The sequence below is a fragment of the Euprymna scolopes genome, chromosome 15 (assembly GCF_053919585.1).
Source record: "Euprymna scolopes isolate OS-2025 chromosome 15, ASM5391958v1, whole genome shotgun sequence".
Classification (NCBI taxonomy): Eukaryota; Metazoa; Mollusca; class Cephalopoda; order Sepiida; family Sepiolidae; genus Euprymna; species Euprymna scolopes.
This window is the reverse complement of record NC_136496.1, coordinates 125801803-125820264: the sequence shown is the minus strand read 5'-3', so window position 1 is coordinate 125820264 and position 18462 is coordinate 125801803. Positions and strand designations below refer to the sequence as shown.

Genomic DNA, 18462 nt, shown 5'->3' with positions numbered 1-18462 from the left:
CAATATAATGTCAATCAATTTTGAGTTTCACAAACGTTGGAGCAATCTATTGGTTAAAAATTAATGAGCAAAATAAAAACCAAGATGAGAATAGTAGTCTGAATAATAAAGATTATCAATCTTTTAAATATTTTTCACATGTTTTCCTAATTGATTTTTTAAAAAAATTATTGGTACACAAAATAAGAAAACAGTACAAGAACAGAATAGTTAACAAAGCCTGTTCCCATGTCAATAGATATTATAAACATTTGTTATTTATATGGCTTATTGCATTTTGCTATTTTTTCTGCCAATAAATTTGATCTGCTGTATTTGTTTTCAGATTAGTGTGTGGAATCCGAGGCAAGACATTAATCATGAACTTACCTGGAAGCAAGAAGGCTTCTCATGTAAGAAAAATAAATTTATATTTTATTTCTAGATCTGATTATTATTTAGTCTGTTGTAATTTTTAATGTCTGACAAACTAAAAAAATGTCATTTTGAGTTTTTTTTTTCTTGATGGAAATTCCCTTTTGCTTGTAAGAAAAGAAAAAAATCTTACAAATACTTCTGATTTAAAACAGTTTTAACATATTGACAGTGCCATAATCAAGTGGCTGTGCAACAACAAACTAGAGGATGATAAGATATTAGTGTGATTTTGGATGCTTTATGGTGTAAATGAGTTAACCTGTATCTAAATTAAAACTGTTTTTTTAATGTGTTTACTTATTAAAGGTGATATTAGTGTCTATTTATAGTTGTTGTGGATGGTACATTCTAGAATTTCTAAAATGGAACACTACGGCTTGGAACTTTTTGGAGCATTCAGAAAAAGAACACTTTTCTGTCCTATTTTTTTTTTTTTTTTTTTTTAGAACTCTAGAAACACTTTAAAAGAATCCTTTCATTTTCTAATTGTAATTTTATGTATTTTAATATTAAAAGTTTTGGTGCTTATGTCAACGGATCATTGAATCTAAGGGAGATAACCAGCATAGACATTGCAAAAATAAGCATATTTTGCAAGATATAATTTGGGACGCTGAAATAATCAGTAGAACAATGAAATAACTTTAAATGAAACAGAAGAGAAAAAATATGATTACACAAATACTGAACCTGCCAGAAGTTGCTGTCCAATTAGCCAATGAAAAATGCTTCCCTTATTTAAAAGAGAAAAAAAAACCCCAAAAAACTCTGAACACGTTATCTTGTGCTTTGAACGTGTTATTTTTTCCTCCCTTTTTTTTTTAAAAATACATTTGCACATAATGGTAAAAAATAAATAAACTTTAATCATAGGCAGAAATGACTGATTACCGAAAATAAAGAAAAACAAATTTCTTATTTTTTAATTTTTTTATTTTCGTTAAAAAAAAATTATATTGACAGTTTAAATATGTCAAAATCTCCTTCAAAAACGTTTTCTATTTTCGTTGTTTTGTGTATGTTGTTATGCGCCCCAAATCATACCTTCCAAAATGAAACTACAAAATAGTAAAATAAATAAATAAATAAATAAACTTTAATCATAGCCAGAAAATGACGGTTTAAATACTTCAAAATATCCTTCAAAAAAGTTTTAATCATCCTAAGAAAAACAAATTTCTTTTTTTTTTAAATTTTTTATTTTCGTTTAAAAAAAAAATTAAAATGACGGTTAATTAATCTTCTTCAAAAGAGTTTTGTTATTTTCGTTAATTAACAAGTTTATTAAATTTTTGTTTTTGATTAATTACCATCGTTTAAAACAAATTTATTTAATTTTTATTGTAGATTAATTAACATGGTTACAGTGTAACAGGTTGTTTACTTTTGTTTTGTGTTAATTAATAAGTTTATTTTGTTACTTAACATTGTTATATTTTAGGTTCGTTGAGTAACTTCGCTAACTTGTTTCCTTTTCGTAAACTGCTTCAACAATTTCCGGAACTCGACTACAGTAATCGTGTTATCATTTTTTTTTTATTTTATTTTATTTTTTTTTAACATTCTTTCATTGTTCTACTGATTGTTTCAGCATCCCAAATTATATCTTGCAAAATATTCTTATTTTTGCTATGTCTATGCTGGTTATCTCCCTTAGATTTGATGACCTGTTGACATAAGCGCCAAAGTTTTATATTGTTATTTATTATAATATTAATTTTATGTTATTATTTATATATTTATTTTATATTTATATTTTATTTTATATTATTTATTATAATATTAATTTTGTTATTATTTATATATTTATTATATATTTATATTTTATTTTATATTGTTATTTATGAAGAAATTGTAATTTCCTAATATATTAAAGAGGAAAATGTCCTCTAATAACACCGCGACATCAATCCATTAAATAAAAATATAAAATAAATCAGAATATTTTGAAATCTTCTAAAACCAAATGCTAATGTTCGTTCTATCTTTTCAAAGGAATGTCTTAGCTTTGTGATTGATACGCTTCCACATGCCATTAATTTAATAAAAGACAATCGCGAAGAAATCGCCATCACTCACCAACAAATCCAGAACCAAGTGAACCAAACAAACCACGAAGAGGTCAACAGCCCAACTATTGTGTTGCCATCAAATATTTCTATTTCAGATAAAGTAAGTCCCGTTGCTTTCCACTTCTTATTATCACTCATGTTGCATTTTTCTCATCTTTGTCGAATCCTGAATCTTTCAATTTCTTTCAGACATTTTCTACCATCCCCCTAACCATAACTCTAACCTTTGGCTAACACTGACTTAGACCTAGGAACTCCTGCGTCTTGCGGAACGAGTCAGACAAAATATACCATCATGTTTGATCTGAAACCAAATCACAACGACCTTCCAACTTCTTCTTCCTGCTGCAATAAAATCTCTGTCCCTCCAATTCAGTTTTGTTCTTCCTCTTATTTTTCCATAAGTGGTCCATTAGAACACTTGGTTGGCAATTCTCTTGGGGGCCAATTTCAGAATATGTCTGAGCCAACCTAGATATCGTTTGCAGATTATTAGTGATACTACCTGTTGGTTAGTGTGATTTCTGTCTTCTTGATTTGATCACTCCATTTGATCCCTGGAATCAAAAATTTCTTCTCTCCTTGATTTTAAGATGCCAAGTTTCACTTCCATATAGCAGTGTGGACAAGATGTTCCTGTTTATAAAATTTTGATTTGGATCTGAGGGTGGATTTTAAAGGAAATCAGAAATCGTATTTGTTCTTTCAGTGTGAATTCTAAGGAATTTCAAAGTAAATATAATCACTGTCTTCTGAATACAAGACAACCAAAGTAAAAGAAAAATGCAAAAAATTGATAGTTAAAAATCATGAAAAAATATCTGCACTTCATTATCATATTGTATGAATCTGAAGATGCTATTGTTAGCATTGGTTTCCTCGATATTTTTCCAGTCAGAATTTATTCTAGAAAGACATTGAGTGCTTACAGGAAGGACCATGTGAAGGTGCCAACATTCTAAGTGAAAGTGATTTTTTGTGTGGATTGAACTGGATTTGAACTTGGGACTCCCAGGTCATATTGTTAATCACTTGACTACTATCACCTCCCACTCAGAACATGAAGACAGTTTTTTTCCAAGAATTTACAATCTGTGGAGCACATTACTGCAAGATTGCTTCTCTGTGGGTTATGATAGGGTTGTGGCATCTGAATTATGAAGCGTTTCCCACAAACGCTAAAAAGCAAATAGCTTTAATTACTATCGTTTTTTTCTTTCTTTGTTCTTTTAAGATTCGCTTTCTTCAGAAAGTTGGTTTTTCACATTAGCCTGTGAACTGAAAATATTTTCCAACGAATGAAAATCATACCAAAGCTAAAAAGTAACACATATATGTGCATGTAATAAGCCAATGCAACGTTTGAAACTCCTATAAAACAAAGAGTCAAAATCTATTGACATAGAGAGATTTCACCAGCTGCACCTGCACGGAAGAACCCAGGAACATTTAAAAATCTATCTCATTAACATGTGTTCTTGAGTGGCTTTTAGTCTTGGTAAGTGGAAATCCATTAGTAAAAATAAATTTTAAAATTACTTAGCCATCGAGTCAACATTAATTGAAGTTTAATATTGTATCATTAAGACCTGCATAAATTAAAAAAAAATTTTTAAAGAATTTTAAAAAAATTAAAAAAACTCTTTTAAAAAAATATAAAAAGGAAAACGTAATTAAAAAAGCCCTTTATATTACGATTCTGATTTTTTGAGATGAGGATTGATTCTTCGTATTATTTGGATTCTTTAGACTTGAGTGTCACAATGCTTTAGTCAAACTAACCTCCAACCTTCTTTATCTATGCGTACATTTACAATTCACTCTACCAACCAACAAGGATGTGTTCTTTCACCTACATCTTTCATTTATGCTATCGACTGGATCACATCGAATGCACTGGCCAACTTTCATGGTGTAACAGTTGTATCTACAATTATTGGATCTCAACTATACTGATGATATTGCCATATTGGTTGAAAGCTTTGCTGACATTCAGTCAGCCATTGACAAGATGCAACCTTACACTTCAAAGATTGGCATGAAGATAAATAAGACAAAGATGCTGACTGCAGATTGTCTTCCAAATGAAAAACAACCGGTTGTCCTAAACATCAAAACCCTTGAAGATGTTGATTTGCTCAAATATCTTGTCACCATCATCACCGCAACAGGTCAAGGGGAGGAAAACATTTTTAATCGCTTGCACCGCCTTCTGCCGACTTTGATTACAGCTGTGGTCTTGAAATAAGGCTAAACACCAAAGTCAGAATTGTCCACACCATTCTTCTTTATGGTTGTGAGAGATTGCCTATGTAGGTAAACAACCTACACCAACTGGAGATATTTAACCCTGACTGACTACACTGCACCCTCAACAGTACAATTTGTACTTGTTGTAAGATCCACATCCTCTAAAAATCTCTCCTTGCCAAACACCTTCATTGATTCGGCTACATCCTTCGAGGACACACGGGTGACTTCATCCGTGAAGTCATTAATCCAACTCCACCACCAGGTTGGAAGAAATGTTGCAGGGACTAACTCAAAATCTGGCTCAGGACAGTAAAGTAGGATGCTAAACTGATTCTGGGCCCTCACCTTTTCATGGTACGTCACTGGAACTGCAAATGGCTTACACTTATAACGAAAGCAGCCTTGAATCGCTGTGTCTGGTCAACTAGTGTTTAGGACGTGGTGGACTTGTTGGAAAGAGTTGACCACACCGATCCAGGATGAATACCACGACCATGATCATGACTAAAATTCATTGATCCTTATTAAATTCTGGGCAACATCTGCTAGTTTTCTTTATAAAAATAACATTACTCGACTAATTTACATGATTTTTGGTGTACGATTTTTTTTTTTGTCACGAGTATATGTATCGTGCATGTTTTTCTTAATTTTTGTTTTTTAGGAGGAATATGGAATTATGAACAAAGACCTAATTTTCTTACTATTCTACATGTACACAAAACATACTTATCCCCCTTTGTTTTTAAGAGACTACCATCTATTTATCTATATTATAGTAATAATTTTATAAGTTGAAAAAAGTTATAGTAATAATTATATAATGGGCAGGAGCTGCTAAAAACAGCCCATCCTGCCTTGACAGAGTATAAAATAAACTTTGTGGCTTAGTGGGGGATGCCCTTTTCTCTTGCCTGCAGCCTCTCTCCCACAGGAGAGACGTGAGCCTGTCTTTGTTTTATCGTTACTTCCATGGCAAGTGCTCGTCTGAGCTCCAATCTCTGCCCCCCCTCGTCAATCTTTCATTAAAAACACTCGTCTAGCTGAAACCACTGTCAAAAATTTTCCCCACTCTTTATCTGTGCCAAAACCAAAATGTAGATTTCATGAACAAAGCTTCTTTCTTAGAAGTGCATGCCTGTGGAACTCTGTTCCATCTGCCTGTTTCCCACCTGACTACAACCTGGATGTCTTCAAGTCCAACATAAATAAATTCTTGATAAACCGCCCCCTTAAGTAAGACACTTTATCAAATCTCAACACTAACGTACTGTATACGCAATAACCCTTATCCCCGAGTGGCTTCCGGGTCTTGATAACTGGTGACCACCTTTATAAAAAAATTTTTTTAAAATAATGTACTTCTTGGCTAAAAATGTTGAAAAACATTATCTTTAATCCAGTTAACTAATAATGTTCAAATAATTTTTAGATGTTTAATTTTAATAAACTACTTGATAAATTTCTATGAATAATGTCCGTTTGGTAATCTCTATGGAGTTATCTTTTTTATTATTTATATTATTTGAACTATGATTCTCATCTTGGTTCTTGTTGAACTTGGTAATTTTTAATTTCATAAACTGAATTTAATATGTGGTAGATTGTTCTTGTTTCATCAACTTGATCAACTAAAATAATAATCCAAATAATTGATCCTCCTCTAAAAAAAATTCTGAAACATTTTTTGTTTAATTTTTTTAGTTGTGCGTGAACCAGCCAACTCCGCCTCATAATTACCGTATTTATCATGACCAGCAGCAGCCATTAAATAACCCGTATGCGACTCCTCACATGCATTGCGCGAATGAAAGTAAGTATAATTTGTAGTAGTATTTGAAATATTCATCGAATCTACACTGTAGTTTAACCCCCACCCCCATAAAAGCATTCTGTTAGAATTTGATATCAAATTTTTAAGTATTGATGTCTTTTATTTAGTGTTGAACTCCAATTTCTGAGTTTCATTCAGACATATTGAATCTTTGGTTATAGTCAGCTAATGTACTTCCTAACTTCTGGCATGGCTGCTACCGGAAGTGATGACAAGGTAAATCAGATCTTTCACTTTTATTGTTCATTAGTATTTCTATTGTGAAGCGATTTATTGAAAAAAATATAACAAAAGGACATTATTGAAAAATATACAATAAAAATCAAAATTATAAAAAAATCAAAATAACACAATTAGTCTTTATTTGCACTTTTAATTATAAAATTAAAAAAAGTTTTATTTTATTTGAAATTTTATAAGAATTAAATTATAAAAATACATTGTTTTATTTTACTTTTAAATATAAAAGTTTTTTTATTTGAATTTTTATAACATGTTTATGAAAGTATAAAAATAAAATTATTAAAATCCAAATAACAAAATTTCAAACGTCGTAAAAAACATCCAATACATATGCCCTAAATAGTTTTAAAAGATTTCAAAGTGTTTTTGATAATTTTTTTCAAAAACTAAAAAAAAAGAAACTGTAGAAAGTGTTTTCAGTAATTCTAAAGAAAAAAAATTAAACTAATTTGAATAATTCTTAAATAAAATAAGTAAGAAAAAACTTTTCAATGATTATTAAATTAAAAAAAAGAACAATTGGAAAAACATAATAAAAAAAGTATATGCACAGGGGATATATAGACGTGAGAAAAAAAAAAGCGAAGGAACTGATTTGCCTTGTCACCGCTTTTGGTACACCAGAAATTAGAAAGTATGTTGCTAAATTTTCTCATTCTCTCGTTTGGCTGATTTTCGTCTAATCCATGCCAGACAGGGCATACTTGAACAATTCTCAAATTATAACTAAACTTAAAATAAACATTATTTAAAATGAGCTAAAATACTTGAATAGACATTGATATAAACTTACATAAATACACATTTATTTCTTCAAATAACAATGAATGTTTAAAAATTTTTATTTATTTAATTATTTTATTTTATTTTATTTTTTTTTAGGTCAAGTGGATGCTAGTCGTGTCGCATACAGGGCTCGCCAATCTCCATATAAAATGATAACTGTTGAAGAAGCACTTAGTATTGTTCTTAGAGAAACTCCTGTGTCTGAAATGGAAACCATCAAATATTCTGGTAATTCATTGCATCTGCTTGAACTTATTGATGTGTTTGATAATCTACATAAATTCTTTCCCTGTGAAATTGTCACAGCTTTGAGTAAACTCATTCCTAAACTTGAAATCTGCACATTTTCACTTCAGAAAATTTTTTTTTACAGATTTATTCCTTTAAGGGAGAGAACTTTGTAATTTATAAGAATGAAAGTACGAATTGAGTTATCGCCCTTAGACTCTAAATGGGACAATTGAAATTCCATCCGCATTTCTTAATTGCACATGGTTCTATATTTTGATTTTGTCAATGTGATGACCTATGGAAGAGAAAGGTTGAGGACATGCGTTGCATGGAAAGAAATTATATAATTATGATAAAATGGATGTGTAATATGAGTTTCAAAGACAGGTTTAGATCTGATGACACCAGAGGGAAATTAAATTCGGGCAGTATAAAGAGATGTATGCAGAACAGAAGACTTTGATGGTATGACCACAGTGAGAAAAAAATAGATGAGAGTATTTTGGTTTGTAGATGGCGAACATTGAAGTAGCAGGTCTAGTTCGTATTGGAAAGCCAAGGAAAACATAGGAAGTGATAAATATTGATTTGAGAAAAAGAGAGATGAATAAAGGCTTGGTCAGTGATAGGTCAGTTTGGAAGTCAACGCTTGTAATTTTCGGCATCTGCATAACACTCGTATCCCTTATTTTGTCCATTAGTCCTCACATTCCAGGAGTGATGTTTCTGACAAAGATGGAAGAATTGCTCTTTTCTGTGTCCGAATCTATTCCATCTAACACTTATTGTTGAAAAGTTTTTGATCTTGCAGTAGTATTTTTCTTTTTCAGCTTACATGTTTATCTTTTTTAGCTTTTTACATCAAATGGTTTCATGCCTTGTCTGGAACAATTTTCATAAAAAGTAAATAAATTAACTGTGGTTGTAGTTAGATATGTGGAGGTGAAATATCACACTTCAAAATGAATAAAGCGGGAAACTCTTTAATATATTTACATATCAAACAAACCTAAATATCTACACCAAAAATTATGAAAATTTATCAGGTAGACTTTTAATTAAAAATATAAATCAGTTTTATTGTATATTTCTAATCCTGCATCTAATCTCCATTTTCGATTATGTAAAAGGAAGATCAAGGGAGATAAGTCAGTAAAATGAATTCATGCCAATGGAGACTTGGAAATATATGATTAAAGTGATTTTTAATTTTAATCAAAATTCTACCTAATAATATTTTGTATTTTATGGTGCAGATATCGACTTTTGCCTGATAAGTAGATATATCAAAGAATTTTCTTGCTAATTTATTTTTAATTGCCATATTTCATGTGCAAGCACCAAATAAACTCTGAAATTTCATGTTGATGATTTATTTGGTAGAAAATAAATTTGTTTAGACCTTGCTATAAAATTTAAAAGAATATTGTTTTACTTTATGCCATATTTCTTTTTATTTTAAGATTGTCTTGGACGTTATTTGGCCGAGGATGTATTTGCAAAAGAACCATTGCCTCCATTCCCTGCTTCCATTAAAGATGGCTATGCTGTAGTGGGTAAGTTGTCATTTTTGGATTGATTTGAAAATATATTAACTGCATAATTGTTATACAGTTAATTTCTGCTACTAATATTGCTGTCCGAGTTTTCCTTAAGTCAATCTCGTATATAATAAGACGCTAAGTCACTTTACGTTTATATGTTATCACTACGCCTATGACATATTCTTTTCATTGATTTTACTCTCGAGTATATATCTGACACGGACATAATCCTCCGAGAACCACATCACTCTACATAAAAATATATAAGATGTCAATGAATATATACCTGAGAATCAAAACAAGGAAAAGAATATGCTGTTGTCATATAGCCATAGTTATCACCTTTCACAGACATTAAAATAAATGAAATCGTTTAATTAACAAAAATGATGATTAGTGATTAATCTGATGTCACTAAGGTAAAAAAAAGTCACCATTTTAAAAGAAATTGTTCCCAAATCAAATCATGTTGTCCTATTGACTAAAATAGTACAATTTTTAAAGTAAATGCATTTTAAAAAGTGACATTTATTTTATTTTTGCTGACAATTATTTTTTTATGGTAAGAAGATGAAGAATATTGTTTTTAATTGCAAAAAATTTCAATAAATAAAAATAAGAAAAGGAATTATTTTATTTAAAAAATATTTACTTGACAATGACAATTATTTTTACGGAAAAGACAAGACATTTTTTTCTTAATAATAATGACCCTTTATTTCAAAAAGAATATGATTAATAACATTAAATTATACAAATTGATGTCAAAATCCCCATTCAATTTCTATGTTAAAGAAATATTACAGTAGGAATCATGCCCTACATTCTGTCATTTGAACCTGAAATCATAAAAATGGTCAGTCATCTCATAAAATGTAGTGAATAACGTAGTGAATTTTCAAGAGTCTACGACAATTTTTAAATGATTGTACAAACAGTATGGAAACTTATTGAAAGCACTTCATAGTTTAATCAGCTAGAAAAAATAACTTCATGAAAACGGTGTAGATTTCAACAAATATCCCCCTTTTTTTTTTTTTTTAAAATGATTTGTATCAGTAGACATTTTTTTATTCCTAGCCAAAGATGGTGCTGGAAATCGACAGGTTATTGGACAAACAACTGCTGGAGTCACCGTAAGTATAGCATTAAGTTCTTTCATTTTAGATAACCATTTTGAAGATATTTTCTAAGATTTACTGCAATACATCTATTATTTAAACGGTGGTTTTATAAATATTTTATAATTAGGCTGTTTCAAATTTATTAGAATTTTTTGTTTGATTATAAATTTGAAATCGTGAACCCATGTTGGCAAATCCAAGATGGCACTTTCACCATCACCCTAGCAAACAATGGTGTGGGCTACTCAACTAAAAACACTAACACCACGCAACACATATCTACTTGCCAACCGTATGTTAACACCTCGACTCCCCTAGATGAAATGCGTAAAATTCGCCTTTCACCATGCGCCTTTATGCACCCTGCCAGCGAATGTATAAAAAACAAAAATATTTTGTCAGCCACTGACCCCTGACCCGACCAAACCCATTCTTTGGTGGACATAAGTGAAGACACTCCACATGACAGAGGCTATCGACTTTCTAGCCAATCAAAATGCGCAAAAAAGCATATTTTCACCAAACCTTTGCACACTATTGGCTCACTGCCTCTGGTGATGACGGCCATCTTCATTGAACAAAGTGCTTAGTTGTAAACAAATATGCAAATCAGTGTCACCGGTTATACTGATGAGTCATTTCAACAACCAATCACTGAGAACTTTCACATAATATGAACACATGAAATTTGGTTTATTCATTTGTCCTCTTTTGTTTTTTGTTCTGTGCATGTCATGGTAATATGCTATTGATTCTTCTGTGTTTACGTTTTTTTTTCTTACATCTGCTGTTCCCATTTGCCATTCCAGAAGATCTTGATGAACTTTTAAAATGAAGAACGTCATTATCATAATGTTTCAGTATTTAAGGTGCTACGAGTGTCCTAGACTCGTCTGGGCAACACCAGGCAACATCTCATGCCAATTTTCAGGATAACTCGGTTCTTAGACAGCCTCACATGTATAGGCCCCGGCCTTTCTAAAGGAAAACTTCCCGGCTTCCGACCAACTCCCACCCAGTACCTCAATCACCGACCAGCCAGACGTAACCTTCTTGCGGACCCTGGGCTTATGAAGACCTACCAGTACTAGTGCTACCGAAAGACTCGATTTCATGCAGTCCAATCTATAGGATTAATATCAGTTATGTTGCATGCAGTTGTGGTTAAATAATCAACTTTTTTTTACTATTCTGCACTTTTCCAGATGAATTATTAACCATTCTGTATTTTCAACTAATTATTAACCATTCTGTATTTTCAACTAATTATTAACCATTCTGTATTTTCAACTAATTATTAACCATTCTGTATTTTCAACTAATTATTAACCATTCTGTATTTTCAACTAATAATTTCTGAGGTTAAATTCAACATGTTGCTGTCAAAGCTCACTACTTCAAATTCGCACCAGTCTCTGAAAAATAGGTTTTTCATTCAAACCAGCAGCATCTCATTAGCATATGAGGTAACGATCACAAGACCACCATCACATAATTTAAAAAAGTAGCCATGTTTTTTCTTTCTAATTTATTCTGTTTTATGTTTTATTTTTTTAATTTTTATTGGAATCCTTTGAGAGATGAATAATTTTGTGAATTCATTCTTCTTTGCGGACTGCTATCCTCATCTTCATTGTTGTTGTTGTTTCACCACGTTTCAGCCAACTCATCTTCAGGCCTTCTTCAGGTGATTAACCGTGATGGGATAGGAATGTTGAGTCTTGTAACCCCCCAGTAATTACTGCCTTCCATAGTTGTTGTTGTCTCACCACGTTTTTGCCAACTAATCCTCTGGCCTGTTTTGGATAGGATTGGAAGTCAGAGGATTAGTGGCCCAAAATATGGTGAGACAACTATGGAAGGCAGTAATTACTGGGGATACAGTTACAAGCATTCCTTAGCATTGCTATCTCGTTGGGTTAATCACCTGAAGAAGGCCATTGTTAATATCACGAACACCAAGTTTCCAATAAAACAGTTTAAAGGATCCTTTCCTCTAGTTTGCAGCCATGCCTTCACCTGACGATGACACGATCATTATGCCCAGAGTGATTACAGATCAAAAGTGCATGTTTCACTGTTCTGCAATATGACAGAGTGAACACAGTTTGAAAAGACTTTGCCCTGAATGTGCCGAGATGTAAGAATTGGAAGCAGCTTCCCAACCTTCCCCGCTCTTGCTACCAGATTAGGCTGTCTAAAGATACCAGCTTCCTAACCAAAAATACATCAAACATTGATCTTATTGTTTTTACCTTTCCCTTTGCAAAACTCAGCCATGTTCTGCAAAATAAAAAAAAAAAATTTTTTTTTTTCTATGAATAAATATTTGAAGATATAAACACTTTAACGCATAAAAGCTGTTTCCAAAATTACTGGATTCGGCATTTAATAACCTGAAAATGGTTGGTATGCCATAAAACAAAACAACCTGAACCTTCCTCCATGTAACACTATAGCAAGCGGTGACAGCATATTTACAACTACCACCAATATTTAACGTGTCACCTCAGTCGCAAAGGATAGCATCATCATTCACAACAATTTGTCCATTGATTAAACGAGCAAAATGTTAACATCTTTTGTTTTATATATGTTTTTCAGCCACAAACTCGTGTCCAATCCGGTTTTTGCATGCGTATAACAACAGGAGCTCCTGTACCAATCGGGGCTGATGCAGTGGTCCAAGTTGAAGATACTGTTCTTGTTCAGCAAGCTGAGGACGGCAAAGAAGAATTAGAAATCAGTATTACAAAGACCCCTTCTGTTGGACAAGATATCAGGTAAAGTTAAATCTCTGTATATTTGTATAAAAATTGCAATCTAATAATCCCAATCATGCTTATATATGAACAAGCATTCGATCTGTAGTCATTTGATCTACCATTAAGCTATATCTCCAGATATCAACAAATCTGTTTATTTTTTTTGTTGTTTTTTTCAAGAAGAAATGATTTGCTGGAATTTTATTATCTTCCTTGGCCCGGTGTAACATAAAATATTCCCCCACAAAAATTATTCTTTTTTATCTGTAAGAGAGAAAAGCTATTTTTAAGATCGGATTTTTTTTTTATTTTCAATACTTATGGGATGAACTTCTGTACAAAACATATCTAAGAACACTGCCAGACATATAAATTAGGTTTGTGTGAAATTTGCAAAAAGATAGGCTCAGCCGTTTTGGAACCTAATGAAGAACTTGCTCACTTACACACTTACACACACACACACACACACACACACACACACACACACACACACACACACACACACACACACACACTTTTATATAATAGAGATATTTTAAAACAATTTCATGTTTGTATGTACATTATTACCCTTCACCCCTTTTTTAAAAAATAGGATTGTCCAGTTGCTGAAATGACAATGGCAAATAAGTGATATTTAAAAATTGGAAAATTTAATCTGCTGTTGTGTTGAATATGAAACTCAAACTAAAATACACTTTCTTAGGGTTAACATCAAAGTGTTGTATCTGTTCTATTCAAAGATGATACAATAATATGGGGGAAAGATTATCTGCCAGATTCGACATCTTTTGACAATTGTGATAAGAATAAACTTGAGAGAAAGAGGGATAAATAAAGACCTGACCAGAGATAAGTAAGTTTGAAAGTAAATTTTGAAAAACATTCAACGCATATCAGCATGTAAAGTAGATGTTAAACTGAATATGATTATGAATACTGAGAAAGGTATTAACCCCAATATTCCTCTACTTTGGATTTTATTATTAAATAACTGAAAAATATCGACATGCTTTTAAACGGATTGATTATCTAATATTGCTTAACATTTTTCTGATTTTCATATTTTTAGGCCAGTTGGTTCCGACATCCCACAAGGTGAAAAAGTTCTCAAGAAAAACCAGTTTCTTGGACCTTCTGAAGTCGGTTTATTAGCTACAGTTGGTGTTTTTAAAGTGAAGTGTTTTAAAAAACCTACCATTGCAGTATTATCCACTGGAAACGAGGTCAGTGCTGTTTTATTTATCTTTGCTCCATGCATGTTTTTTAAAATGCCTTGGATATGACACTACCATTTTCAGTATCATGAGTAGGGCTATGACAAGAGAGTATTGTTATCATTGTTTTGACTCTCGAGTATATATCCGACACAGTTAATCAATTGAGAACCACATCACTTTATCTAAAAACATATAAGATATTAACTAGAACAAGCTAGGTAACATACAAATATCCGTGCATGAGGTCGCCAAGCTAATCAAGAACCTAGATTCCAGTAAAGCAACTGGCCCTGATGGCATCCCAATTATAGTGTTAAAAAAGCTTCAACCAGAACTTGCTCCCATACTTAGGAAACTATTTAAGCGCTGCATTAAGGAGAAGTGCTTTCCGACTCCCTGGAAGACCTCATCAGTTTGCCTTGTATTTAAGAATTCAGGTGATAAGTCATCTCCCTCTCAGTACAGACCTATAAGTCTCCTGTGTGTTATGAGTAAGTTGCTGGAATCCATATTAAATAGAGAAATAGTCAACCACCTCAGCAGGAATAACCTTCTTAGTGACATACAATATGGTTTCCGCTCTGCAAGATCTACCGCAGATGTGCTGACGGTTATATCCCACAGGATTAGTGAATCTCTTGACAAAGGCTTCCTTTCTAGGGCAATTGCTCTTGACATATCAAAGGTCTTCGACAAGGTATGGCATAAGGGTCTACTTCACAAGATTTCCAGCTATGGTATAACTGGAAATGTTTTCTCAATCATTAAATCATTTCTCTCCCATAGGCTCATAAGAGTAGTGGTAGATGGACAAAAACCGGAGGCCTGCAATATAAATGCTGGAGTCCCTCAGGGGTCAATCCTGGGCCCAACTCTCTTCCTAATCTACATCAATGACCTCCCTAAACACATACTTAAATCATTCGTTGACATCTATGCTGATGACACGACCATCTACGGCAACACATCAAAGGCTGTAAATGACAAAGTTCTCTCTGATTCTCTCTCCTCTGATCTCGAGCGCGTGATTCTGTGGGGGAAAATGTGGCTGGTTACCTTTAACGCATCCAAAACCAAACTTACATCATCAACGCTCTGATCCCCATCTGGCATCAATTATGATGGATGGCTCTCGTCTGGGTGAGGCCCCGTGTTTTGACAAGCTTCTGGGTTTGACCTTTACTCCTGATCTGAAATGGAACACGTACATCAAGTCTGTTGCCAAGGTCACTGGAAAGATGGTGGGATCCTTCTACCGCTCCAGAAGATATCTCACTACTGATGCAATTCTCTATCTATATAAAAGCCAAGTACGTCCAAGGATGGAATACTGTTGCCATATCTGGGCAGGAGCTGCTAAAAACAGCCTATCCTGCCTTGACAGAGTACAAAATAGACTTCGTGGCTTAGTGGGGGATGCCCTTTTCTCTACCCTGCAACCTCTCTCCCACAGAAGAGACGTTGCGAGCCTATCCTTGTTTTATCGTTATTTCCATGGCAGGTGCTCGTCTGAGCTCCAATCTCTGATCACCCCTTGCCAATCTTTCACGAAAAACACCCGTCTAGCTGAATCCACTGTCAAAAGTTTCCCCCGCTCTTTATCTGTGCCTAAATCAAAACGCGGATTCCATGAACAAAGCTTCTTTCTTAGAACTGCACACCTGTGGAACTCTGTTCCGTCTGCCTGCTTCCCACCGGACTACAACTTGGATGTGTTCAAGTCCAACGTTAACAAATTCCTAATGAACCGCCCCCTTAAGTAAACACTTCATCAAATCTCTACACTAACGTAATGTACTTGCAATAACCCTTATCCCTGAGTGGCTTCCGGGCCTTGATAAGTGGTGATCACCGTGAAAAAAAAACAAAAAAAAAAAAACTGATTAACTGATATATACTCGAGAGTCAAAATAATGAAAAAAATATTCTCTTGTCATAGCCCTAATCATGAGTTAACTGGTGAAATTAATCAGATCTTTAATTAATTATACAAATTAAAAGGATAAGTTAATTGATTGTGAAAATAATTAATTTTCAAATTACTGTATCGTTTGGATTTGAGTAAGTAACAAATTTGTTAAAATCAGTGAAAAAATGAAAAAAAAAAAGTCATCGAATACAGAGACGTTAAAAAACCAAAAGTAAAACAATTGTAAGAAAATGTACGGAGTTATTAGAAACAAAACGAAATCATTTTAGATTTTAATAAAATTAAAACAACACAAAAGTGTCGAACATTGACAAGTGCACTGGTTCAACATGATTATGGCAGAGAGTGCAACGTTTGACACAAGATCTCGGGAGCATTCAAAGAAATTGAAGCCTAGATCATTAATTATGGCACTAGCCATTGGCTGCTTTAGAATGACCAATCATATACGAGTCTGGGGAAGAGGTGTTTCCTCTTGCCCTCCTCCATGGTCGTGGTGTTAAACCATTGGTTGACACTTCTGATTGGCTAACTAACCAGAAAGTGCATCTGCCAAAAATTGGGTTCATAAAAATGGGAAACCAAATTGAGAAATCGAGTTGGTTTGTTTCCCGTTGACCAAGAACCAATTCGCTTGCCGACAATTCTGCTGCCGCCGTACCTGCTATTTTTGATTATCAAAGACTAGTCAACCATATTCTCCCTGTATCTCTGGTATTCGACTTTATTTTAACCAAGTTTTTTTTCCACATATCATTGTAACACTAACCTGTTTCAGTAAACTTTGTTATTGTTGTCGATTGGTTGTTCTCCACATTTCTTTTGGGGTTACTAAATGCGTTTGGTAATCCCAACTATAAGCATTAAACATTCTTTTGGCTGAATTACCTCAGGCCTTCTTTTGTGAAACTATTTTAACACAATGTTAGGCGTGAAGGAAGGTTTGAATGGCCGAAAACCTATGGGCTAGTCACAAAATCCCGACCACTCCAGTATCATGACAAAATTAGGACCACAGGATATTTCTGAGTGAAAAGAAAGATCCAGAGCATTCTTTATAATCGTACATCCAAACGACACCACAAGGGGTCGATACTTGTATCTATATTATCTTCATGATACAATCTGAGATGGGTGTATTTGTTGATGACCCTATGCTCTACTTCCGGGAGAAGGGGAAACCAAATGCCCATATATGCAAGACAGTAGCTGAATCTTTAGAAAATAATCTTCAGTTTGTAGTAAAATGGAAGCCAAAAATGGATGGTTGCATTTAATGCTATCACGACAAAGCTTCTTTGTTTTAACAATTATAAGAAACCTTTTCCATCATTGTTTATCATATCCAATTGCACCCTTCCCAAGATTCAAATGTTTAAACTCCTCAACCTAATATTCTCAATCAACATGAAGTAGAATAAGTATATAGAAGATACTGCCAAGTCTGCTGCAAAAAAGTAACCCCTCCCATTCTAGTAAACTACTCGCACCTGTCAGCAGAGTTAGGTTTAGCTATTGTGGGACCCAATGCAAAACAAGAGTGCATGGAGCCCTGTATGGGTAGGCATAGGGATATTACATTTCCACTCCTGTATTGAACACTTTAGTTATCTTCAATCCATGCATGAAGACTAGTACATAGATACTCTGTTTCAGCTTAGACAAGGATGAGGGAGTCTATCATTGAAAATGCGTCACCCAAATCTATCCCACCAAACGAAAGCCTAATGAGGAAAACCTTCATATGGTGCCGTGTCGGGTATGGGCTAATATGCTTATATTCCTCGAATAAAGAAGGAAGTGAGATTGGCAGGTTAGTAAAAAGCATAAACGTTAAACAAACGAAAAAACAGAGAATTAAAATTTTATAATTTTTTTGTTTTTATTTTTATGAAATCAACAACTCAATGGAATTGGAAAGTAAAGACGAAAAATGAAAGTTGTTTAAAGTTCTCCATTGCAGGATAGCATGACAAGGTAAAAATCCTCAGAGCACTGAAAGCTGACAATCCAATAATTTCCTCAGTCAGGAAGGATTAC

General features: G+C 33.2%; 1 protein-coding gene across 1 annotated transcript in view; it reads left to right on the top strand.

The window, feature by feature from the left end:
* LOC145294115 (gephyrin-like) overlaps positions 1-18462 on the top strand; it is a 68884-nt gene that overhangs the window by 30835 nt on the left and 19587 nt on the right. Inside the window, exons 6-13 of the mRNA XM_080141213.1 lie at positions 326-392; positions 2413-2589; positions 6447-6555; positions 7702-7833; positions 9300-9392; positions 10461-10516; positions 13109-13287; positions 14345-14498. Coding sequence (XP_079997339.1) covers positions 326-392; positions 2413-2589; positions 6447-6555; positions 7702-7833; positions 9300-9392; positions 10461-10516; positions 13109-13287; positions 14345-14498 — 967 coding nt within the window. The remainder of the gene's footprint in view (positions 1-325; positions 393-2412; positions 2590-6446; positions 6556-7701; positions 7834-9299; positions 9393-10460; positions 10517-13108; positions 13288-14344; positions 14499-18462) is intronic.